At 51.4% G+C, this 26,573-nt stretch overlaps 1 protein-coding gene across 1 annotated transcript in view; it reads right to left on the reverse strand.

Moving 5' to 3' along the window:
- RIMBP2 (RIMS binding protein 2) overlaps positions 1-26,573 on the reverse strand; it is a 267,099-nt gene that overhangs the window by 56,569 nt on the left and 183,957 nt on the right. Inside the window, exons 4-5 of the mRNA XM_057527204.1 lie at positions 17,904-18,008; positions 9,045-9,095 (exon numbers count right to left, since the gene is read on the reverse strand). Of these exons, the coding sequence (XP_057383187.1) occupies positions 9,045-9,095; positions 17,904-18,005 (153 nt within the window). The 5' untranslated portion in view covers positions 18,006-18,008. The remainder of the gene's footprint in view (positions 1-9,044; positions 9,096-17,903; positions 18,009-26,573) is intronic.

The raw sequence follows: 26,573 nt of genomic DNA on the forward strand, positions 1-26,573 counted from the left end.
TCTCGGGAATCTCAAAATTATTTCAAACTAGAGAGTTTTAGAAAGTGAACGGATTTAAAGAAAATACGAAATAATCATGGAGAAAATCTCAAAGGCGGTACACGAAAAGCTGGTGCTGTGGGAACATCAGATCAGGAGCTTGAGCGTTAGGGCAGCCGAGGTCTCAGGAGCCCACACGGGGGTCGAGCATCGAGGCACCTGGAAACAGAGGCCCCGGGCAGGAGCTCTTGATTTGCTGGGGCCGGGGACGGGGGGCGGCACAGAGAGGAAGGAGGGCAGGCTGTGTACTCCCGGCAGACCCTGTGGGACTCAGACAAAACCAGAGAGGAAGGTCGGGGCTCACGCAGGGGTGCTGAACTGCTGCACGTTTTGGGTGCTACAGTGAACTCCATCTCCTGGGTACCACTGCCGGCTGGCCAAGACCCCAGCTCTTGGAGGGCCTCCTTCCAGGGAGCGTTTCTTTGTTCAGGGTCCCCTTCCCTGATGGGGACCGTGGCAGGCGGTTTTCCCCGGCAGCTGGCACAGGACGTGCCTGTAGAAAGGCGGGGCTGGCTCTGATGTGAGTGATGAGGGGGGGGTCCTGGGAGCAGGTGGATTGGAGCCGACGTCAAACCATCTTTGTAAACTGAACATCCCCGGAGGTGGTGGGAGGTGCCCACGAGAGGAGGAGCGAGGCAAACCCCCAGGATCTTGGGGACACAGTGAACCAGGGTGTGTACATTCTGTCTAGAGGGGCGTCTACTTCTCAGCATCGGTCCAGACCCACCCTGGGCAAAACTTTCGGTTTTCAGGGACTCTTCGTTCTGATGTAAAATCTCTCAGTCGTTAAACGTTGGAGGGTATTTCGAAGGCTTACAAACAGTCTGTCCTGACAAGGCTCACGGAGAGATGGACGTGGCCTGGGGGCAGCCGCTCTGTGATTCCACTTTACGTGACAACGTGGATGGCAACCCCAGCATCTGGTCAGGTTGGGTTGGATGGCCCCGGTGGCCCCGTGCATGGGCTCCAGCTGCACCCACCTAAGTCCCAGACACACAGGATGATCCCCACAGGGTCTGGAGCCAGGAGGCTCTGGGATCTGTAGTCTATTAATACGATCCTTCTGGATGGAGAGAATATGTCCCAGGGACTTGAACTTCATTCTGGGGCAATCGGTGTCGTAACTGAGAATCCCACCCCAGGGGAGGTCAATGCAGGTGCTGGGAAGGCTACACTCCAGAGGCCGCTACCCCGAAGCCATCCACCACCTGCAACTCCATCCATGCCCAGGCACGCCCACCTAGTATGGTCGATATCAGAAAAATATTGGTAACCCTAACCCTAACCCTAGCCCTAGACATGATGAAGGGAGACATGGGCATTTGTTGGTGAAATTAAAGGTATACAAAATATGGGATATCTTAGCGCTACCCCACCCTTGAATGAACAGTGTCTAAGACTAGTGTGTTGTGGGGGGTGGCGCCCAAGGCTTGGCCTCAAAGTGGTCTTGTGTCCAGATCCTGATTCGGAGGACTTCTGCTTTTGCCCGAGGCCGCCAGAAGCAGGGCCGGGGCCTCGGCTTCCATGGGGGCTGGTGGCGGAAGCTCCTAAGAGGGCAGAGAAGAGGGATGTGCTGCTTCGTGCCTTCTTGTCAACAAGCGTTTTGTAACACACGTCTGCACACGTGCGACAATTTGGTTTGAGACTTGCTTCCACTGTGACCCGGGAGCGAAGCTGTAGGGCTAAGCCTCTCCCACCTCGCATTTCTACCCCAAAGATTCTAAGAGTCCTGCGTGATCACACCTAATTCTTTGCCCCTCTCTCATCAATTCCTTGCTTTGTTTCTCCTCTGGGTATCCGAGGACACGGCTTCAAGACAGCAGGATGACGATTCCCAAAAGTCAGGCAGCTTCCAGATGCCTTTTCTCGCTAATTTCAGGGAGGAAATGGTCTGAACAACTAGGAGATGAGGCGTAGGGACCCATTAAACCGGAAGAACGTCCCACAGGGGAGCGCTCCCTCTGGAAAGTTCACCCAGCTTCCCTGCTGTTTCCCTCTTCCAGGAAGGAAGCAGGTTTCCCTTCCAGAGCCTCCATGGACACCCTCTCCGGGCTGGGTGGCGACACCGGTGGGGCGGAACCACGCCCGCTTGAATTAAGCAGGCTGCTTGAGTGTCCCCATCCCGGTGTGTCCCGGCCCCGCTTCTCCTCACCCTCACCCGCCACCTGCGCATCAGGGGCGGAGGGCGGCTGCATTCTGGCCACCGCGGGGACAGACGGCACCGTCATCGGGCGAGTAAACTCGAACTGGAATAAACGGCAGAGTCTTGCAAATTCGGCTGTGGGTATTTATAAAGACGAAGGAAAACGCATCCAAAGATGCACCTGCCAGCGTTCCCAAGGTCCTCCACTCTGTATTTTTCATCTGACTTCCAGGCTTCATAAAGGGGAGCGGATGAGTAGGGCACTGTGCCCTGTAATTAGCGTCCAAACCAGGACCATTTTGAGGGTCCAGGGATGCTGTGAACACTCACGCTAGCACAGCCAAGCCAGGGCGTCCCAGGCAGTGCGGGAGTGATTTGGGAGTAAGTTGTTCTGTGTGGTGTCTTTAGGGGTAAACAAGGTTTGTGGTGCTATTTATTGCTTAATGAGTACCTACTGTGTGCCAGGCCCCGCTGGGGGCTCTCTATGCATGAGTGCTGATGGCCAGAGAGACTCCCAGGGGTAAGCTGGTGTGAGCCCGTTGCATGGGTGAGGAAGACAAGGCCAGATGGACTAAAGACCAAGGTCACACACCCAGTAAGTGGCAGGACACACCCAATCCTCTCTGACTCCAGGCTCTGGGCTGTGTCTAGATCCCAGACCCCCCCCACTCCCTCGTTCACTCAGAGGGCCTGGAGGAAAGTCACATAAGCTCACCGGGCCTCAGTTTCTTCATCTATAAAATGGGAGAGAAGCTTGCCTTCCAGAACTATGGCAAATTGGTAAGTCCAGACTCTGGCGGGCATGGTAGGGGATCTCCATAAGCAGAAACTAAGATCTTTTGTCCTCTGCAGGCAACGGACAGCGCCAGAGGGACGGCTAACTAGTGACCCAGTCACCCTTGCCTCTCAGGCGGCCGAACTTCTGCTTTCAGCAAAGGTGATGGTGCATTTCAGCCCATGCAAGTATATTAGAATTTCCCCACTTTTCATCGTCAGCGGGAGACATTGAGGGTCTCTCCATACTCTTTCACGGTGACTCCCAGTTAAGAAATACCCTCCACTGCCAGGTTAATACCCACACCCGCACCCAGCTCTTGCCTGCAACTATAATATACACAGAAAAACCCCATCAATTCATCTGAACCGGCTCTGAATTCCAGGATCTTGACAAGTAATTGCTCTGAATTCTAGAATCTTTACAGGACAATGCCATCTTGATACTAAAATGTAACAAAGTAATAACCAAGGGGAGACTTGGGTGAAGATGACTTTTTAATTAATGTTTCGCCTCCTTTAATGTGTATGGAGTCAGCACTATTAAAACGCAAGTGTCTTAAACATTTGCTTTGGCTCACACGATTAATGCCTTTATCAAATTGCCCAACTAAAGCACAGTGACTTCTGCTGCTGGTGGGTCTGGATCATTTGAGTCTTTTGCTTCTGTATAGACAAGCATTAGTCACAGAGGCACCCTGTGTGCAGATAAACGCCTTTCACTGATGAGACTTCAAAACCTGGGGCTGGGGGCCTTCCCTGGTGGCGCAGTGGTTGAGAATCTGCCTGCCAATGCAGGGGACACGGGTTCGAGCCCTGGTCTGGGAAGATCCCCCATGCCGTGGAGCAACTAGGCCCGTGAGCCACAACTACTGAGCCTGCGATTCTGGAGCCTGTGCTCCGCAACAAGAGAGGCCGCGATAGCGAGAGGCCCGCGCACCGCGATGAAGAGTGGCCCCCGCTTGCCGCAACACAACTACAGAAAGCCCTCGCACAGAAACGAAGACCTAACACAGCCAAAAATAAATAAATAAATAAATAAATAAAGGAGTTCGTTAAAAAAAAAAAAACAAACCTGGGGCTTCCCGTTGACTGTGGCTTTTGTCCTCCCAACTGCGGTTGGGAAGGGGAGCATTAGGGAGATGAAGCTGGAGCCAGAGGTAGTCCTGGGTGGCTGAACCCCCAAATACCTGCGCATCCCCAGTTTCCTTGTCCCTAACAACCTCGCCCTCCAGCTAAGACTCATGGGTACAGGGTAGCCAAGTCTACCCTAGGGAGGCAGAGACCCCATCCCCTCAATTCCTGGGGGACAGAGAATTCCTAAGAGATTTAAAGGCAAAGCATTAAGTATAAACTTCTTTATCTGTGCATTTCTCAGATTCTCGGCTTAGCTAATATTCTGTCTGTCCACTTTGGTATCAAAATTGCATTGCCCTGTGAAGATTCCAGAATTCAGATGTGGCAGAGCCATGCCACCAGGCCCCCACCCAGGGAGACTGCACTTCCCAGCCTCCCCTGCAGTGAAGCGGGGCCGGGTCACTAGCTCTGGCCCGTGGCCTGCAAGCAGAGGTGACACTTGTGCCTTCTGTAGCCGAGACACGGAAGAGGTCTCCCTGCCATGATGACCAGGAAGCCATACACTCTGGACGGCACAGCCTCAAGATGCCGGGAGCCTGGACCCCTGAGTCACCACGTGGAGGGGAGCTTCGTGGCGTGTTCCTATATCTGCAGTGGCAAGAAATGAACCTTTGTGTGTTGAGTGTGAGACTTTGGTGTTTGTTACTGCAGCACACCCTGGCCTAACCTAACACACACACCAGAGACCAAGTTCATCTGTTTGATGGGACCAAACATATTCATTTACTCACAAGCATGCTCCCTTGACAGACGGTCACTGAGCATCTTAACACAAGCCAGGCAAGCAGCATGGTACCTGGGGCCTTGTTTAGGGACCCACAGAAATGGTTTCATTTTAATTTCCTTTAAAATCAGAGGAAAACTGAAGATAATAATAATGAATCCAACCTGGATTATATTCGCCTTTGTACCTAAGCAGATGTAAAATATAATTTTAAGGTTTTTATGGAAGAAGGGACCCATGAAAGCAAAAGGAGCCCAGGGACCAGGAGAGTCATTGTGCAACTCAGATGCTGGACCCTTGCCTCCAGATGAGCCCTGTCTCCTTTCGAATGAGACCCGGGGATGAACGGAGCCCGTTCAGGCTCGTCCTGGCATCGCGCGCAGGTGGATGCCTTGGTCCAGGAGGACGGCAGCAAGTGCTGGGAGTGAGGCCATAAATACCTAGGAAGGAGCCCTGGAGAATTAGCCACAAAGCATGCGAGACGCACATGCGGAGCCCTCAGCACTGACACACTGGCGGGAACCAGCTTATCGTGGGCGAGAGTCCCCTGGCAACGGACCACAGAACTCACTGCCTCCTAACCCAGCAGGATTTAGGGTTTATGGGACCCCCAGTCACGGGCCATCTCTTCTCTGCACACTCTTTTCTCAGTGACTTGAGATGGTGTTACCCGTGGACCCTCAGGGCCTAGGCTCTGCTCTTAGAAGCTGTGTGTCCCTGGCAGGTGGCTCAGCGTCTCTGTGCCTTGGTTTTTGATCAGCGAAATGAGGAGGCTGATATCAACCTCCCTGGGTGGTATTAAAAGGATTAAGTTCCATCACTCTTGTCACTTGTGACCACGTGGTGTGCTGCTGCTGGGGAACGGCAGGTGGGCTGCTCGGCCGGCATTTCCAAGTCTGGCTGCTGCGGGAGCTGATCCGCCTTTTGGTACAGCTTTGCTGGCAGGAGACCTGACCCCACCTCGCAGGGAGGTCAGGATTCCGAGGGCAGAAGATTCTGCCGTGCAGCGGTGGAGGGTTTGGATCCTGGCGCCAAACTCCTGGGGCTTTTGCATCCAGAATCTGCTTCTGAATAGCTCGGAGGCTTTGGGGAAGTCACTTCGCCTGACCGTGCCTCCGTTCCCCTGGTTGTCATGGAGACCGAGAGGGACAATACGTCCGTTATCTCCTAGGTAACCCGCAGATGCACCCTTAGAACAGTGCCCGGCTCAGAGGAGGGTTCAATAAACACTGCTGTTGGCACTGTTGCTGTTGTTATAACTACTTTCTTTTGCTTCTTTGTCTTAAACTCACTCCCTCATAAAGTGCCAAGGAAGCTACGTAGCCGGTACCTGCTCTTAGGCTGTTAGGTTTGCAAACAGAGTTCTCCATCTGGAGTCTGAAAAGCTCTGTTCTATTTTCAGTTGACTCCTGACCCCTGTCTTTGCTCAGCCCCCAAGCCAGCCCGGATCGGTCCTTGGGTGTCCTGACCAGGAATAAAGACACCCTCCCATCTCCAAACATCCTGGCCAATCATTCATCAGCAAACAGCACTGAGAAACGTCCACAGAACCGGATGTGTGCGTGTAGGTGTTTTGAGGGGTTCACCTAACACGTCTTCCGGGGCAGCCCTTCTCCGTCACTGCATTCTCTCTAGCTGCGCAAGGAGGTGGGTTGTTCTGCTTGGTAGATTATGTGACTAAAGGAAGTCACCGGCCTGCCAAGTAGGAGGCACAGAGAACGTGAACTTCCAAACGAAGACTACACTGCCCGCTAGGGATGCTTGGAGGATAGGCGGGCGGGGTCTCACTCGGGTTATTCTTGGTCATCAATTCTGGTTACTAAGGTGCTGAACCAGGATTGGCCAAGATTCCCAGGGGGCTTACTCCTTCAGATAGCTCCCCTTCCTGTAACCAGCCTGGCACTCTCTAAACCACGCTTCTCGAAGCACCCGGAGGGCTGGTTAACACGCAGATTTCGGTCCCCCACCCCGGGTTTCTGACTCAGTGGGTCTGACAAGCTCCCCAGTGATGCCAATACTGCGGGTCCCAGAACCCCGCTTGGAGAACCACCCAAGAGTGAGAAAAGTCGTTGGTTCTACAAACTCACGGCCAAACTCAGAGTTTTGGAAAAGGCTCAAAACCCTGTTTGGAGGGACAGCTCATTTCTCTTCTTCCCCAGGCGGATGCCGGTGAGAAGAACAAGCAAGGGCCCCCAGCTGCTGGAAGGGTCGCTGCCCTCACTTGACACAGAATGGGAATGGGGGACCGCTCAGGTGCAAGGTTTGAATTCCGATGACGGACCCACCAAATTCTGGGCTCTTGGCCGGGCTCAAAAGCACGTGGCTGGCCCAAGGGTAGAATCATCCCGACAATTCTCCTCCCCGAGGTCATCTGAATTCACAGAACATTCTTCCAGCCTGAGAATGGAAGCCGGCTTTGCTGGCCCCGCCCATCACTTCAGAGGACAGAGCCCTGGGCCTCAATGCCCAAATTAAAGCATCTCCCTGGGGTGGAGGCCCCAGGGGCAGCTCCTCGGCTCCCCTGGCCCCAGGGAGCCCCAGGCACCCACGACTGCATCAGAAAGCTGCCCATTTTCGGAAGAAGAGGCGGATGGAGCGGGCCCAGGGGTGCGCGGCTGGTCCATGACTGGGGAAAGCATCACCAAGCACACGGGGAGGGGCAGACATCATCCCCTAAAGTACCTGCATGCTGTCCAGCGTGTTCTGGGTGAAAAGCAAAGCAAGACACAATGACAGGAAGATGTTGTGAATAAAAGAAGACACAGATTCTCACTGCATCTGCATTGCCTTTTCCGTTTTTCCAACCGAAGTACGTTACACCCATCCCCACGTGCGGGGCACACACGGCCACCAGCACCAGGTGACATGACCTCGGCGGGGCTGTCACAGAGCGGCAGCTCAGAAGGCGGATAAAAACAACACAGACGATCAGATCGATGGGCTTGGGGTGATGGGAAAAAAGAAACTGCACTTCCAGCCAGGTGACTATGTAAATCAAAGTGCGGTGAGTGATTCCGGTGGGGGGAATGAAATGATTTTTCAGGGAGATGTATGGCCATTTGGAGGTCTGTTTCCAGTCTCCTGGGCTATATATTTTCCCACTTGCTATTCATTACTCTCAGCCCTCCAGATATTCATTAGCTAATGGACGCTTTCAAAAAATCAATTTTAATATATAGGACCATAATGATGAAACCTTTTCCTGGGGGAGGAATAGATTTTAAAAGGCAATGTAAGAGATGAATATATTCTGTTTTAAGTGGCTGCTGGTCCCCTGGGGACAAGAGGCAAGGTCATCTTAAAGAGGACAGGTGCTTCCCATGTGCGGAGGTGGCAGGCCCAGCGGAAAGGCCCTCTTGGCCTTTCTTGACGGAACGGAACCAGGGGAGGAGGCCTCGTGGGGCCCCCAAGCTTTGCAGCCACACCCCGCTGCTGTGTGTGCAGTGAGGGCTCAGTAACTGGTGACCTCTGTCTTCGGCAGGGACACTCCTTCCGTCCATTTATCATGCATGAGGAACGCAGGCGGCAAAGGCCCCCGGGTGATCCCGGGAGTTCCCCCCTGCTCCCGAGGATGCTGGCAGCAGGCCATCAGCCAGGGACAGAAGAGTGGTCCAGACATGCCACCCACTTCCTGCCAAGCCCCCACCATCAGGGCCAGTGAGAAAGGCCTCTGGGCAGCTGGGGAGGGTCACTCCCGCTGTGCTCATGGGGACGGTGCCCGTGGCAGCACCTTGATCGTGTTCACTGCTGTGATTCCTGCCAACGCCCCCCTCAGATGCCAAGTGCCTGCTTGGGCTTAGTGCTGTCACTTAAAACTCCCCCATTCATCTGACACCCACTGGAATGGCCCATCCCCCGACCTTTCTCCTTGAGGATATCATGCCCCCCCAAGCGGGTTCACCCTCCTTGCTTTCCATCCAGGAGGAGCCAGCAGAGGAGAGCAGACCACCTCTGAGACCCACAGTTCTGGTGCTGGCTGTGTGGCCACAGGAAAATTGCTTAACGTCTCTGTGCCTCAATTCCTCACCTGTAAAATGGGAACCCTAATGGCGCCTATCATATAGGCTGCTTGAGCTGACGACACAAGAGGATGTGTGAACAGCACTAGTAACCTGTACCCAGTGGGCACTCAGTAAACGTTAGCTGTTGCTTCTATGAGGCATTAACGCAATATCCCCTGACCTCACCCACCCCCAGGAAGAAAGCCATCATGGCTGGTTCGCTTACCTCTAGCAGCTGCACCGCACCTTCATGTTCTTTCTTAGCTTCAACCTGAGCCTTTTTTGATGATAAAAAGACAGAAGAGTGAACGTTTAAAGGGAGAAAAAGAGAATTAAAGATTAATGTCTAAATTATCAGGGAGTGTGCGTCATTGATTTTTATTCTTCTAATAAACCCCTAAATTCTAAGGGTCTAAATCAGTTCTCATTTTTCTCTCCCTTTGGGCAAGATGGAATGGATTTGGGTTTGATGCTCTTTGTAAAAACTGGAAAGCGCCCCCTGATCTGGCAGAGACCAGGGAGGCTGGTGGGATTCAGCTGGTGCACGAGGGTAGGAGCCCGATTCTGTTCTTGAGAAGGGGCCACACACGGTACGTGGCTGAACCCAGACAGCAGGATAATTCTGCCCAAAGCCACAGGGAGCACCATCATTTTCTCAAATGTCCTTAACTGCTTGAGAAATAAAACACAATTATGCGAACTTGACCCCCGGATAACCAAAGGTCTGCTGAGATCCCACCAGGCCCTGAGGAGGGGCTGCCCGGGTGGTCCTGAGCGCCCAGGCTCTCAGCTGTAGCAGGGGGGCTGCCTTCTTCAAATTATCTGACACAAAGCCATCAGCTCCACAGAATAAGAAATTGTACAAGTTTCACCAAAGAAATTTCTCAGGATGGCTGCTGCCCAGACCACGTGGTAAGTTCACACAAAACTGAGATGCAACATTATTATTTCCTGTCCTCACGGACCCTGAAGTTCTAATACTGTGATGACAGTAAATATCTGTTGTGTTTGCCTGCCTGGAACTATGTCCTGGGAAGAGGTCCTGACTTTGCTGGGGATCCACTGAATACATGAGAAAGGTTCTAGACTCACAGTGATTGGTTAGTGGGTGAGTGCATGATCCAGTGAGAACAAAGAGACTTTGCCTGGGAATGCTAGGAGGAAGGGAGGCCCCTTGCCTTTGGAACTTGAGGCTGAGTGGAGGAGAGTTTGGAGCAGCTGCAGCCATCTTGCCACCACGAGGGGCAAACCTGGAGCAGCCAGAGGCCTCGATGTGGAAACCAGAAATGAAGCCAAGGCAAGGGAGAGCAGAGGCAGGAGAGCCATGGAGGTCTGATGGGATTTGGGAGGTGCTGGGTTCAACCACACCTGAAGCCAGCTGATCTGGGCCCTGGATCCAGCTGCATCTGAAGCTAGATTTTCAGTTGCGTGTACAACTGAAATTCTCTTTTTGTGTTTTTTGTCACTTGAAACCAAAAGTCCTAATGAGCACAACTGTCAATTGTTGAAGGCACATTTTAACGTTGGGGACACCGAAATTCAGTGAGAGGGTGCGGGTGTCATAAGACGGAGGAGGAAGGCCTGTCTCCACATCACCACCTTCATGCCTCCCATCAAACTGGTCTCCCAGGTCTCACAAACATTTAGAGAAGATGTTCTCCTGATGCTATAGGGTAGCTGCCTCTGAAAATTGAGCACTAAGGAAGAATCCATGTATTAAATTGAGATTTACATTTAGAATTCTCATTTCTGGAGGAATATTTTCTCCAGGTGCCTGGAGAATAATGAGGAGAAGAGTTAACATCATAAATAAGCCAGTGAGAGCTATCTTAACAGCTTCTGCTTCTCACTTGAAAACTTCTGTGAGTCGGAAAGAGGGAAGGGCTTGGCTTCCCCAGCACAGACTAAAAGCGAAAAGTAAAAGTAGCCTGAGATTTCCATAGAGTTCATTCATATGCATTTCATTCTCACATATTTCCAATGAGGCTTTTAAGAGCTGGGGAAGTGAATAGAACCCAGCAAATTAACTAGACCATTCTTGAATTCAGCTCAGTCTTCAAAGGCTCAAAATTATTCCTTTCAGAGCAAAAACAACAAGAGGGACAATACATCACGAAATAGGAAAAAAAAGACAAACAACCAGAGAACATACAGGGATTATATAAATAACACCATCATTGAGCCACTTGAGTCAAAGATAGTTTTCAAGTGGCAGAATGAAAAACAACTAAAAACTCCATCGCAGGCTGTTAAAACACAGCCAAGCTGGCAGTAACAACTTCATTTCTGGCTTCAAGTGAAAATCAGGAGTTCGTTTTTGTAGGCTACTTGCAAGCTGGGCCATTTGGGCAATCAGAATAGATGGATAAAATTAACAGTTAAAATTGGCAGCGCTGAATTCTTGCAGAATCTAAGCAACAGCTTAAGCAAGGCTCATTTCGGGGGCCACTGCCAGTGCATGGGGGAAGCTGAGATCTTCACACAGACGCGATTTCCTACAGAACACAGTGAACTTGAGAGGGACCACAACTCCTAGGGAGGCCCACAGTCCTGCTGTCAGAAGAAGGGGCCTGCCATCTAGGGGATCAAATGTCCAGGGGGTGGGTTGACACCGCAGCAAACACATTTGTTTCAGGGGAGGCATAGCTGTGTAGAGGGGGTGTAGATTTCCCGCTGCCAAAGCTCTGGACTTTTGGCTCAGACAGACTGGACACGTAACACTCAGAATAATAAGTACCCAAGCACCTTGGTGATGGGGTTGGGAGTATGGGTGCTGGTTGGTATGAGCAGGGGGAGGGTCATTTGTGGGTGCTGTTAATCTCAGCTCCACAGAAAAGTGAACAAGATTCATGGACTCAAGACTGAGGGCTATACAGGTCCTCAAGTCAGGTCCCTGAGTTCCACAGAGCTGAGGAAGCCATGAAGCAATATTCCAGGCATGTGTCATAGGAGAAAACAAGACGCTGAATGAACTTGGAGGGTCAGCCTGCGATCCCCCCTCCCACCATCCACGTACAACAGCTAAATCCAAAACATCCAAGGGAAGCACTTGGCATGGAGGCAAAGCACTTTTATGAGATGTGGGGTGAGTTTGGCTTCTTTTAGCAACCCACGTGTCAGTAATGGCCTTAAACCTGGAATCTTCATTTCCCACATGGGAGGAATTTGAAAGGACAGTCACATTGATCAGATCTGCAGACGAATTTTAAATGTGGAAAAACTCTTTTGCTCATACATCTGGATTATTCTAGCTGCTAATTGTAATAAGACAAGGATGTAACCCGCATGAGAAACTGGAAATCTGAAGCAGCTAAAGCAGCTGGACTCCAGTCACCGTTTCCCTAGAGACATCGGGGTCGGAGTCGGGCCTCCAGGTCCTGCATCTGTAAGGGGACCCGCATCCCACAGGTTACGGGTGACGGCTGCCGCCACTCATGCATTCAACAGACGTTTATAGAGGATTGCCTAGAACTTACCATCAGTTATCCTGGTAATTTCATATGACCATGAACTACATCAATGGATGGAATCTTACTAGGTCTCCCATTCGTTCATCCATTCATTCATTCAAAGTTCCCAAGCATCTCCGTTTATTCATTCATTCATTCCCCCATTAATTCATCCATTCATTCCCCCACTAACTCATCCATTCATTCATTCAAAGTTGCCGAGCATCACTTGTTGAGTACCTGCTCTGTGGCAGGCAATGTTCTGGGAGGGCAGACAATAGGCAAATAGGTACATCAAAGGGCAAGTGGCATCACTAAATGGGGGTGAGGTGGCAGAGAGCACCAAGGCTGGCGGGTTGAGGCCATTCAGGCAGGGAGGCCAGGTGGAGACTTCAGTGCCAGCAGTAGGCCGGCTCTGCCGTTATCTGGGGACCAGGCATTCTGGGCGGAGAGTGACACAGGACAGGCGGAGACAGAGGCAGGCGGGGACTTCAAGAAGGCGACACGTGCAGTCCAGGTACTGGGCCCAGAACGCGCTGTACTCACAGTGAATGCTCACGGTGTAGCTTTACTAGTACTGTCACCGTCCACAGCCTACGTCACAGCCTTGCTCACGCTCACCGCTGTGCCGCTGGCCCTACACGTGGCTGACACAGGATGCCCAAGAGCTGCTTTTTTAAAAAACATTTTATTTATTTATTTATGGCTGTGTTGGGTCTTCATTTCTGTGCGAGGGCTTTCTCTAGTTGTGGCAAGCGGGGACTGCTCTTCATCGCGGTGCGCGGGCCTCTCACTATCGCGGCCCCTCTTGTTGCGGAGCACAGGCTCCAGACGCGCAGGCTCAGTAGTTGTGGCTCACGGGCCTAGTTGCTCCGCGGCATGTGGGATCTTCCCAGACCAGGGCTCGAACCCGTGTCCCCTGCATTGGCAGGTGGATTCTCAACCACTGTGCCACCAGGGAAGCCCCAGAGCTGCTTTTGGAATGAACGGAAGTGAGGATTCTTGGCTCCCCGATCTCCACGAGCAGGCATCCCGTGGAAAAGTCCTCGTAGATGGGACTCGCTCTGCTTGGACTTTTAGTTTTTAAGCTATGCCTCCACCAGCTACCAGAGATAAGGGTTGGCTGATGGTCCTATCTTACCTTATTCCCATTAGAATAGCCTTGGGCAGTTTGATCATTCGTTCATTCTTTAATTCAACAAGTGTTTTCACTTGCACATTATTTCACCTGCTTCTCCCAACTGCCGTATTGAGCAGAGGAATAAGCTGAGCCTCCAGGGAGGGAGAGGCACCTGGAGAAGGTTCCGGGTTCCTGACCCTCGAGCTGGCTGAATGCCCAGACCTCCCTTAGCGTGGCCAGGTCCAGAGGTGAGGCTGAAACCGCAAAGGGATCTCCAAGGAGTGTAAAATGTCAAAAAATCCACCTACATTTCATGGGAAAATACACCCCTAGCTTCCTTAGACACATCCTGCGCATCGAGAAAAAAAATATTATGGGAGCCAGGAAGCAGCGGATCCAACAAAGTACCGAAAGGCGGAAAGGGAATTCCCCAGACGATGGGGAAGGGCATTTCCAGGCCCAGCTCTGATTTGGCCTCCGGGGCAACCAGCCTGGACTGGAAGAAGAGCCCGGGCTCCAGGCAGGACGTCTCGGGGGAAAACGGCATTAAAACACCCCCTGAGAAGCAGGGCCATCTTGAGGGGAACTCTACAGCTCTGGCAGAAAGTCTGGGAATAGGGGAGTGACGGGTACACAGAGGACTGAGCAAACACACACAAAGAGGCAATTCACTCCCAGGAAAAGGAAAAGCTGTACAAAAAGGGAATGCTGCCCTTTGCAGAGCCTGGCAGGCCGTGTGCAGAGCACGTGTCGGGGAGGACGGAACAGAACTCAACTGGGGACATGACGTTTGAGACCGTCCAAGCTGGATGTCTAGTTGGACAAAAGAAGTGGGGTTCAGAGGCAGAGTGTGACTTGGAAACCAAATCTGGCAGTTGGCACACAGGTGGCATTCAAACCCACGGGGACCTGGCGAGTGTAGGTCAAGAAGAGACGTGGCTTGTGGACTGATTCTTGGGGATGTTTAGAGGGCGTCTGTGGGGAAGGAGGAAAACTGGAAGAGGGTGGGGTCCTGGAGGCCTGGGGTGGGGAGGTGGACCCCCTCAAACTGTGCCTCTGGGTTAAAGAGGATGAGGGCAGGGCACTAACCACTGAGCGGGACGTCCCGGGTGACTTAACAAGAGCCGCGGCACTGGGGAGATGAAGGTGGGTCCCATGGGCGTGGGTTCAAGAAATATTGGGATTTGCATCAGCATGGAGGCAACTAGAGATGATCATACTAAGTGAAGCAAGTCAGACAGAGAAAGACAAATACCATAGGATATCACTTACACGTGGAATCTAAAATACGACACAAATGAACGTATCTGCAAAACAGAAACGGACTCACAGACCTAGAGAACAGACTGGTGGTTGCCAAGGGGGAGGGCGTTGGGGGAGGGGCGGAGTGGGAGGTTGGGATTAGCAGAGGCAGGCTATATATGGCGTGGGTGAACAACAAGGTCCTACTGTATAGCAAGAGAGCTACATCCAGTATCCTATGATAAACCATAATGAAAAAGAATATTAAAAAATATGTGTATATATATGTATAACTGAATCACTTTGCTGTGCAACAGAAATTAACACAACATTGTATATCAACTATACTTCAATTTTAAAAAAAAAGAAATAATGGGAGTTGTAGTCAGAATAGACAGCCCCCGGGCTTCCCTGGTGGCGCAGTGGTTGAGAATCTGCCTGCTAATGCAGGAGACACGGGTTCGAGCCCTGGTCTGGGAAGATCCCACATGCCACGGAGCAGCTGGGCCCGTGAGCCACAGCTGCTGAGCCTGCGCGTCTGGAGCCTGTGCCCCGCAACGGGAGGGGCCGCGATGGAGAAAGGCCCGCGCACCGCGATGAAGAGCGGTCCCCGCACCGCGATGAAGAGTGGCCCCCACTTGCCGCAACTAGAGAAAGCCCTCGCACGAACCGAAGACCCAGCACAGCCAAAAATAAATAAATAAATAAATAAATAAATAAATAATAAAATAAAAAAAAAAATTTAAAAAAAAAAAAAGAATAGACAGCCCCTTGGAGATATCTCACACTGTGGTCTCATGAGAATCAAACTGGAACTCAGAGAGCTCTGGTGACTTTTATTGAGGTAGGGGGACAAGGGCTAGACTTTGTCTTTCCATAGGACATGAGCACTTGCATAATGGGTGTCTGCCACTCATTTCAGCTTCACCCCATCTAAAGCCGTTGCCCTCATCAATCTCTCACTTCATTCTGTGTGTTTTCCTTCATGGCATTTTCTTGATCTGAACTTATTGAATTCTTCATGTACTTGTTCACTTACTCTCACTCTGTAAGGCTGAGGTCTTGTCCTACCCTGCACTGCATTCCCAGTTTTCAGAACAATGGCTGAGCAGCCAACACATAGGTGGCAGCCAGCAAACATTTGCTGAGGGAAGGAAGGAAGGAAGGAAGGAAGGAAGGAAGGAAGGAAGGAAGGAAGGAAGGAAGGAATGAGTGATCAGGGCAGCAAGTGTAGCACGAGGGCCGTCCGTGCTGGAAATCAAATGGACACGCAAACTCTAGAAAGAACTCATCAGTCTTGTTCCATTCACGTCTCAACCTTTCTCTTCTAACACTTTTTAAAAAAAAAAAAAACAGAGCTCTAAGAAATTACGAAGTCGACACATTCACCCTTCATTAGTTTTTCTTCCTGTGCTCCCCCACTGATGAAGCATCAGTGTGTCCAAAATAGAGACAAGGATGAACACAGGGGAAACAAGAAGCAAAAGAAGTTGGATGGTGCTCAGGAGAGACTTTGGGGGCTGAATAACGGACTTGGCTCTAGCGCACTTTCCCCGGCATCAAGTGCTTCGTAAATAAAACTCCAGGCTCATGGAAAATGATGCTCTGCTGGGAAAAACCGACCTGTCACCCTTGCTGGACAATACTTGTATTTCTGTCGGCTTATTATCTGTCCTGGAAATTCCCAGCCTGGGGACACGGCTTCTGGGGAGGCAGTGAAGGAACGTGCGTACCAGGCAGGTATCTCCAGGCACCGACAGGTCCCTCCCACACGGCAGGGGAAGAGAAGAGTAATATCGCTGTCTGTATCCCAGCAATATCCTTTCTGGAGAGCATCTAATGAAACAGTGCTGCTTAGCGGGCCAGCCGACGTACTATGACAGGTAACAAGGCCTGCGACTGTGTCCATCGCACCGGCCCGATGAAATCTATCCTTAGCACGAGGTCTCCATTAAGTGATAAGAGAAACAGCATGGGAAGTTATCTGCCCGATGCCACACGCTCCGCTAATAAACTCGGGAGAAGAAAAACCACTCTGACAGATAGGGGTCACCGCCCAGGCAGGGTAAGCCATCGTGTCCTTTATTTGAGATCAAAGACCTGGAGGGGCTGTCGGGGGATGGAAGGACCCACCGACTGGAGGAAGAGATAGCTGTCTACTGCTCATCCCAGCTGGCGCTGGGGGGCGTCTGGGACCAGCACCTGTGCCAACGGTCACACTGGGCCCCGGCTGGAAAGGCTGGCTGCCCTCCCATGGGTGGGGGGCACTGGGCTTTGGGAAAGAAACGCAATGAGAGATAGACACAGGGACCCAAGACCCATGGCTCTGAAAGAGGAATCCTCAGACGCATTTGGAGAGAGACAAGGGGACCAAGGCCTGTGACTAAGGATGGGGCGGGAATTAACTTTCTTGGTCCCCAAACCATCAAATTGGGATACGTGGGGATACACATTCTGAGCTGCTCAGTGCCCCACTCCCCTCCCCTCCTCCCTCCCTCTGCTTTCTGTTCTTTCGTCTTCCTCCCTCTTTTCTCTCCTTATTTCTCTCCTTTTCTTTCTTCTTTTGTGTTCCCTGTCTCTCTCTTGTCCTTCGTTCATGAGATCACGCTGCACATATTGCCCTGACACTTGATTTGCTCACTTAGCAAACCATCATGTAAACCTCCCCAAGAGAGCAGCTGTAAACTTCCTCAAGAGAGCAGCTGTAAACCACAATGATTCCTCCCAATGCTGTCGCGCTGCTCTGTGGTACGGATGCCCCACGATTCACACAACCGCGCCCTGGGATGAGCATTCGATTTAACCTCGTTACCTGTGCCCACACTACAGGACTGCAAACCAAACCAAACCAAACCACCAGTTTGAACGGGTTCCTGTGTTTCTTACAGGGCATCTTCATCATATTCCCAGAATGGAAGGTTGCAGGGTCAAAATAAACCTGTGATTTTAGCTTTCATTGATGCTGTCAGGTTGCTTGCCCCCAGAGCTGAAGCAATTCATACCCTTTTCAATAGTCCACAGGCGTGTCATTTTCCCTACAATCTCGCCAGCATCGACTGTGCGAGCTTTGCCTTTGGTTTTTTGCAGCTTAGAACATAATCACAAGTCAACTTAGGAGAAACTAGAGAGCGCAGGGACTGTTTCCGCACCAGGAAGGAGAGGGAGGCGCTCCCTAGCCTGGGAGAAAGGGCTCGGGAGAGCAGGGGGCCACCCGCACCCAGGTCCCCAGCCCACCGCCCACCTCCCCCCAGCCCCCAGCCTCAGCCCGGCTCACCTTCTGCAGGAGGTCGATTTCCTGCTGCTTGGCGTTGAGGACGGCCAGGGCTTGTTCATGCTCCAACTCCAGCTGCTGCCGCCGTTCCGCGGCCTCTCGCATGTGCTGCGTTGGGGGGAGGGCAGGTCAGGTCAGGCCAGCGTCCCGCAGGGAGCTGCGTCCTGGGTCCCCACGGCCGGCTCCCCGCTCTGACTCACCACCTGCATCCCGGGCTTCTCCCGAGGGCAGCAGGACCAGCCGGGGAAACTCACACCCACAAGCCTTCCTCCCCCGTTTTCACATTTTCTAGTTTACATGCCAGGAGCACGTGAGCAGAGCTGCAGTTTCCCGTGCTGTGGAGGTGAAGCCCTCTTCTTCCTGTCTGGAAAAACTCTTCCCTTCTCTCCATGTTTTTCCCCCAGGTCTTCTGCAAATACCAGCCAAGACCTATGGACCTTTCCCTCCATAGGGGTACTGTTCCAAGCTGTTTACTACCATTTAACTCATGTCATCCACAACAATCGTAGGAGGGAGGTACTGTAACTAGCCCCATTCTACAGATGGGAAAACTGACACACCAAGCTTTCCTTGTTTGTCACACATGGCGAGTGGCCATCTGGGATTCAAATCGGACGCCTCCGTGGAGCCTCTGAATCTCAGGGTTTGGTCCTGTCCGCTCGTCCTGGTGAAGCGGGGTGCTCAGCCCCAACAAGTCCAAATGCCCCCTCATTTGTCCCTCTGCAAAGTTCCCACCGAGGCAGGGAGTCCCAGGGCTGGACCCTTCCTCTGACCGGAGCATCTTCTCCCCACCTCTGATGATTTCTCATCACCCAAAGTCATCCCCCAGGAGAACCCACCAGCAAGCATCCCAGGACACCAGGACCTCCCCGGCCCTAACAGTGACCACCTGTGAACCCTGGTGGGGAGGAAACATGAGAGATGACACCATGTAGAAAAAAGGCGTGGGGGGGATAGACTTTCACACAGGCAGAATCACAGGCAATGTTTCATGGCAAACCAGATGCACAACATTTGAATTCAGCTTCCTCCCCTCCCCTCCCCTCCCTTCCCCTCCCCACTTCCCCTCCTGTCCCCTCCCCTCCCCTCCCCTCCCTCCCTCCCTTCCTTCCTTCCCTCCTTCCTTCCTTCTTCTTTCTTTCCTATTTCTTTTTTATAACGAGATCTATGCCAAAGGTGGCTTAGCAATCAACATTTTGAAAATCTGGATCTTTTCACAAAAGTTTTAGCTATGTGTGCCACCTGGAGGGGCTGGCAGAGGCTGAGTCAGGGCTGCTCCCTTCCCGGGCACACGCCTCCTTTTTGCCGCTGTCCCTGCAGGCCCAGCCTCACCTTCCTGTGACCTGACATCCGAGGGCATGACCCATGGTATACAGACAGAAGACACCTTGATATAATGGGGAAGGGACCCTAACATACCTTCCTCCTTAGCTTGAATGTTGATGACTTATTATTACTACTTTTAAATTTTGTTTTAATTCTTTTACTTATTTTTATCCCCCAGGCTGGGGAAGGGGTCTCGGAGAGATAAGGGCAGAGAGGCACATTTATTCTCTTCACCATTTTTCCCAAGTCCATCCCACCCACTGCCACCAAAAGCTCTTTCCTTCTGGGAAAGATCTTGGCACTCAACGATTTTAACTGCGGATGGGGAAGTTTTGCGGGTTCACATCCCAAAGTTCTACGTTTTTGTTTTTGTTTTTGCATTAAAAAGTGAAGTCTTCCTGCCGCCCGTGTTGCACGTGTTACATGCGTGGCGACATCACGCTCTGGCTTTGTCTCCAGTTTGGGGCTAAACAACCTTGCAGCCCCTCTGCTGTCTTACTTCCCTGGGAAGTTGCAATTTCTTGGCCCCTTGGTGGACCAGTGCTGGTTTCACTGTTGCTATGGAAACTCTCACCAGAACCCAGGATCCTGGGAAGTTAGAACCCCTCAAACATGAACCAAATCCCCTGAAAAGGTGGAAATGGGTGTGTTTGTCGATGACTATAGCCTGCCCCGAGTTGGGACTGGAGTGGGTCATTTGCGTCTATACGTGGGCGGGAGGAGAAACAGCACACACGCGTCTTCTTGCATCCGCTCCAGCCTCCAGCCTTCCTGCTCTGACTGCGCCTCGCCTTCCTGGACAGGAGGGGGGTTATTGCCATGTAGCTTCCCAAGAGCCAGTCTTGAACATGGCTCTCCTGGCCCTGCGGAGCTCTCATTACCAATTTGGGCCTAGCAATTTCTAATGATCTCTTGTGACAGATTCGACTCCCCCCTGCCCACCACCAACCCACCCTGATTCCCCCCCAACCAGTGGCCCACGGCACAGGGCATTTTCAGGAACACTAAGACGAACCCCCAGAGCCTCTAAAGATGTCAGGAATTCTCTGAGCTTCCAAGAAGCTTTGGCAATTCTTCCACAAACACTTGTCACTGACTCAGAGGGATATTACTTTTGTCTGGTGTTGGGTTTCTTCTTAAGGCACTAGAGTTCATTAACACCTATCCTCCACCAGCTCTCATGGGGTTGTCAGAGGGTCGAGGGGACCGTGTGTGTGAGGCTTTTCGTTCTAGAGAGGAGTATTTCTGTTCCATTCCTTCATTCATTTACTTCTGTATATTTATTCATTCAGCCAGCATTTATTGGGTACCTGTCATGTGCCAAGACACTGGGCATCCAGAACAACAGGGTCCTGCCTCCACGGATGGACATTCTAATTGCGCGAGCGGGTAAGACAGGACATAGGCAAGCAAATAAACAAGGAAATGTCAATTGCAACAAGAAGCGTTAGGTTGAACCACTAAAATTGATAATTCAATCATTTTGACTTCAAAGACTGGCTATTTCACATAGCCTAATCCTGTGATGAAATGTCAATCCAACACTATATTGAAGACTCACTCATTCACTTGCTCACTCATTCATTCATTCAACAAACAATTACCAAGTACTTGTCATGTGCCGGTCACCACCCTGGGTTCTGAAGGTGACAGCAGTGAAAACAGGCACGCACAAAACCAAGTCTCTTGGAGTTCACACTCGAGAGGGAGAGACAGACCCTACCCACGTATATTAAACGATATGGAGTGTTTCAGGTGGTCCTAAGTGTTAAGGAGAAAAATACGGCGTGGGACGGGGGGCTATGGAGCTGCAGGCGTGGCAGAGGCTGGAGGAATTCACTGCAGTGGCCAGAGCCTCACCAAGAAGACGCGGAGACCCGAGGCAGGTGATGGAGCCCCCCCGCGCCACCCCCCCCCCCAGGAAGGGCTGTGGGAGGAGTCCAGGCGTGGGAACAGCATGACACCTGGACGCCGCCCATTCCCACCGAGCCGAGGCACTGGGCCAAGCTGCTAGCAGGGCTGTGGGGCATGGGGGCTGCACTGAGCTCCTAGGAAGCTTCCAGAAGGCTCCCTGCTCCAGACATCGCTCTCTGGTGCGGACAATGTCCCACAGGAAGGAAAGGGAGCCTTTATTCTCCATCACTTCAAGGAGGAACGTCTTTCCAGAGTGTGCCTGACGATCTCCCCTTCGGTCTTGCTGGCCCGAACTGGCCAGATGCCCACCCTGAGGCCAACCCCCGGCCGCGCGCAGGCTGAGGGGTCTTTGCACCCAGAAGGTGGGTCGTGCCCCTCCTCTGCTCAGAAGCCCTCAGTGGTCCTCGTCACCCAGAGTAAAACCGCGGTGCTGCCATGGCGGTGAGGCTGCACTCTGTCTGCCTCTCCCGCTCCGCTGCACACACCCGGGCTTTCTTACTCTTTCCCAAGACCAGGCAAACTTCCACCTCAGGGCCTTTGCACATGCTGTTCCCTCTGCCAGCCACACTCTTCCCCCATCCCCAATATTGGAAGAGCTTGTTCTCTCAAAGTCCAGGCTTTGCCCAAATACCACCTTCTCAGGGAAGCCATATTTAAAACTATAACCAACCCCCCTGCAGCATCCTTTTCTCCACCCTGCTTTATTTCACTCCAGAGCACTTAGCACCATCTAATATATTTCACACTCTACTAGCCCACTGTCTGCTTCCCCTCCTTAGGATGTAAACAGGCTCCTTGTCTCCGGCTGTGGTCCCTGCCCCTGCACAGGTCACTCAGTAAATAAGCCATCCTTTGTGATCTTCCCTCGTGACTCCTCGGACTCAGCTCTGACCACCCAGTCTGTTCCAGCCACATTGGCCTCGCCCAGCTCCGGGAATCTTCTGAACATTCCCCAGCAGGTGCTTGCAGGGACGGTGATGGTGGAGGTGTGCTGCCGGTATTTCAGGTCAATAAAAGGGCAGGGTGAGGTGATCAAGAACCAGACGGCCTGGGTTCAAATCCCAGCTCTGCTGCCTCTAGCTAGTGAATTACCCTCTCTGGGCTTCATTTCCTTCTTCGGGATTAACTGTTTATTAGCATATGGATCAACTTTTAGATGGGTAATTAATTAACAATGTTGATTAGTTAATTATGAATGAACACCTGCTTCGAAAAGGGGTTTTGAATATTACATGAGTTAGGGTAGTACCTGGCATCTATGAAGCCTATTACCTTTTACTCTGAATATAAGAAAACCCCTTCCCATGGACCTTGTGCAGTATCATGTAAGGCAGGACCCTGTAATGCAGCTTCATGTAATGAAGTGTCATGTGATACAGTATCATGTGGTAGAGCATCATGTCATTTGGCATTGTGTAATAGAGCATCATGTTATAAAGTATCACGCAATTCAATATCATGTAATGCAGCATCATGTTATGAAGTATCACGTGATGCCACTTTAGTATAAAACTCAAGGTGCACGGGGCAGGGGGGTCGGGGTATAATGTATCTGGTGACCAGGGACTCTACCAGCAAGGCAGTGAGTGACTAGGGTGATGGCACTGGTAAGATGATAGAGTTAAACAAAATGTGCTACCATTTAGTACACACTGACTAAGTACCAAGCCCTATCTCACCCAATGCTGACAGCTGGGTGCTGTGGTCACTTTTACAATAGGCCACAGACTCAGGGAAGCTGAGTGACTTGCTTAAGGCCACATAGGGTGCTGCAGCAGAGCCTGGAAGCCATCCCAAGAATGGCAAACCACAGAGCCGACCACTGACCCTTTGCTGGCCTGAGGCCACTTCTCCACGGCCATCTTCACCGTGAAACTCTACCAGGGGCAGATCCACATTTTCAGGCTCCCGAAGGATGAACAATTATGCAGCTGTTTAATGATACCATTGTTCCAGCTAATCTTTGCGCTTCTGTTTATTTTGGAAGTGGTCACTGCCAAATGCAGCCTGTGTAATCTTTATTTAGTTTTGTGAGGGAAGTTATTAGTGGAGGAAGGAAACCATCTTCCTTACAAGGGTTCATTAGAAAGACTAACTGAGTACAAAATTGCTCCAGGTGTGCTGTCACAGGCATTGGGGTCACTGAAGGACAGAGGGGACACAGACACTTAGCGGGCTCCTCGCTTAGAGGCAAAAGGGGGACGGGGGTGTGTAAGTCAGATGGATGGGACCAACTGGGAAGGAAATAGCTGTCCTCAGGCAGACAGACCGAGTCAATATAAAGTAGTTTTCAGGAAAGCAAAATGTGTAAAAATATATGCCCCTCGGGGTGTTACTGATCAGGGTTCTTGGTCCTCCTTAATCAACAGAAATTGATAGAAGGTCAGACAAGAAATTCCGGCAAGGCTCTAGCGGGGCCTCTGCTGCAGCAGCGGCGAGCGAAAAACAAACAACAGGTTCCCTTGCTGGCTCCTTATCTGGGGTGAGGGTAGGCGTGGGCCCAGGCGGTTGGGCAGAGGAGTAGCTTAGGTGGTCTGTCCACCGCTTGGGTGGTACTGAGTGCAGCGGGCATGCGCAGTGCCCCGCCTTTACTCCCCACCCCCTGTTTTTCCTCCAGGCTCTTCAGAAGTAGCAGTTGGATTTTTTTTTTTTTTGGTCTTTTTGTGTCTTTTTATCCATAATTTGCCCCAACTGCAGATGCACACAGTTATTTTTAGTCCCTTATAATTTCTTTGTATTTTCTTGCTTGAGGAGACGTTTGTCTAGGTGCCGCACTGCAGCAAAGGGTCCAGGTCTCAGCCTGTCTCAGAGGGACGTGGTGTTTGAGGTTAATTATGATAAGCATCGCAGCTTGGGGGACAAGATTAGCTGGGAACTGTTTTAGCTTCTTTTGCATCTTCCCACATCCTACATGTCCCTTCCAAGCCAGGTTCCCCTCCAGCAGCTGCCCGTGTATCTGCTTCTTTTCTCAACACGCTGCTCACAGGGTGTCTCTGTTCACTGTCTCCACGGCCTCACACCCCACTCACCCTTCAAAGCTTCTTCACCCAGGCTCCCCTCCTACCACTCAGCTGGCAGCCTCCTGCCAAGATGACCAAGGGGCTCCCTGCTGTCCAAGCCAGCGGTCACTTCTCTGCCCAGGGACCCCATGTCTCAGCAGCATGTAACGTGTAACATGGCGGAGGGTCATGAAACTCCCTCCGCTCCCGGCCCAGGGATCTCCACACTGGCCCCGTGTCCCCTCTTCCTCTCCACTCCTGTCTGATCTCCGAACACTGGAGTGGCCGCTGCTCTGTTGACATTCTTTCTTTACGGGATCTTATCCCACATCCCAGTTCAACTGCCATTTACAAACTCACGCTGCCAATGAAATCTTCATCTCTACACTCATATCCAAGTGTCTACTCCTCACCTCCATGTGGACGTACAAGAGCAAGCTCAGATTCAGCCTGTCCAAAACAGACTTTGACTTTCTTTCTCCAACCACTTCTGTCCCCAGGCTGCCCCATCCCAGCAAGGACCCCATCAGCCACTCAGTTCCTACAGCCAAAAAGCCAGGAGTCATTCTTGCTCCCCTTCCCGCCTTGCTCAGCATCCAACTCTTTAGAAAATCTTGCATTTGCACCAACACCTTTCCTGGATGGGCTTCTTTCTCCGTGTCCACTGCCGTCACTGCCCGACCGGCCGCTATCACCCCTCGGCCGGACCATAGCCAGCCTTGGAGTTGGTCTTCTGCCATCGGTCCTGCTACCCGACAGGTCCCCAGGAGAGGCCAGGGTGCTCTCTCCCAAACACGGCCGTCTGCGATGGTTAATTTTGTGTCAACTCACCTGGGCTAAGGGATGCCCGGAGAGCTGGGAAAGCATGACTTCTGGGTGTGTCTGGGAGGTGTTTCTGGGAAGAGATTAGCATTTGAATTGGGGAACTGAGTACAGCAGATGGTCCTCCCCAGTGTGAGAGGACACCATCCCATCTGCCTAGGACCCGAACGGAATGAGAGTCGGAGGAAGGAGGAATTCACGCTCTCTGCTTGAGCTAGGACATCTATTTTTCCTGCCCTTGGACATCAGCCTCCTGAATCTCGTGCTTTGGGGGTCAGATTGGGACTTACACCATCAGCCCCTGAATTCTCAGGCCTTTGAACTTGGACTGAAGTACACCACCAGCTTTCCCGGTTCTCCAGCTTGCAGACGGCAGGCAGATCGTGGGATTTCTCGGCCTCCATAATTGCATGAGCCGATTCCTAGAATAAACCTCCTCTTGTATCTACATATCTCTCTCTGTATATCCGACTGGTTCTGTTTCTCTGGAGAACCCTGACTGATACACTGTCTTCTGCTCACAGCACTCAATGGCTGCCACTGCACTTAGAACAAAATTCAAAATCTTTGCTGCAGTTGATGGGTTCCTCCATGATGGGGCCCACTTCTCTGCCTGATCTCTTACTTCCCCCCCATCACTATGCCTTAGCCATGCCGGCCTCTGATCAGCTCCACTGTTACGTCAGGATCATCCCCACCCCCATGTCTTAGCATATGCCATTCCACTGCCTAAAATGCTGGTCCCTGCATCTTCACATGGCTGGCCCTTCACAGCATTTATCCCCTCCAGAGATTATCTTGTTTATTTATATGTTTATTTATTCTATGTCTTCCCTCCCCCTGCTAATCTGTGAGATCCACGAGATTAGAGAACTCATCTCCATCTGCTGATACACCCCAGGGTCTAACACAGTCTCTGGCGCACAGTGGGATGGCATAAATGATAGGTCAGTGAAGCCCCTTACCCAGAACATCTTCCCCATGGCTCCAGCTCACCCTCACCTCCAGTCTCTCCATCACTGACGGTATCTATCATTATTCTGCATATAACAGATGTATTATCATTATTATATGCATTATTATTATTCTGCATATAATATATGCATTATTATTATATATGCATTATTATTATTATCATTATTCTGCATATAGACTATAATAGGCTTTGTACTGTTCTGATTTATTTTGTGTAACTCTCACTTTCTCAATTGGACTCTAAATGTCTCTTCCACACCCATACTCCACAGGCAGCAGACGCCTAATTCACATTTGCCAAATGGAATTCAACCAATGCTTATGGATGGAAGATCCACCCTGTGGCTGTCAGAAAACTAGATTTCTGTCTTTGGAGAGACTAGAGGAGATACAATTCTCACCACATTTTAACCAAACTGTGAACCAGACACATCAACTAACTCTCCCGGAGGGAAACCATGCTGGTAGGGGGAGTGTCATTCATTTGTCCAACGTCCTCTAGGAGGTGGGCTTTGAAGACTGAGGAAGAGTAGAGTTAAATGGATGGTGAGAAAAAGTGTAAACTAAAAATAAGAGAGAGATTGGTTTTTAAGGCTGAAATCTGTGGAGTTAAGTGGATGGTGGGGAGAAAAAATTA

The sequence above is a fragment of the Balaenoptera acutorostrata genome, chromosome 13 (assembly GCF_949987535.1).
Source record: "Balaenoptera acutorostrata chromosome 13, mBalAcu1.1, whole genome shotgun sequence".
NCBI classification, from domain to species: domain Eukaryota; kingdom Metazoa; phylum Chordata; class Mammalia; order Artiodactyla; family Balaenopteridae; genus Balaenoptera; species Balaenoptera acutorostrata.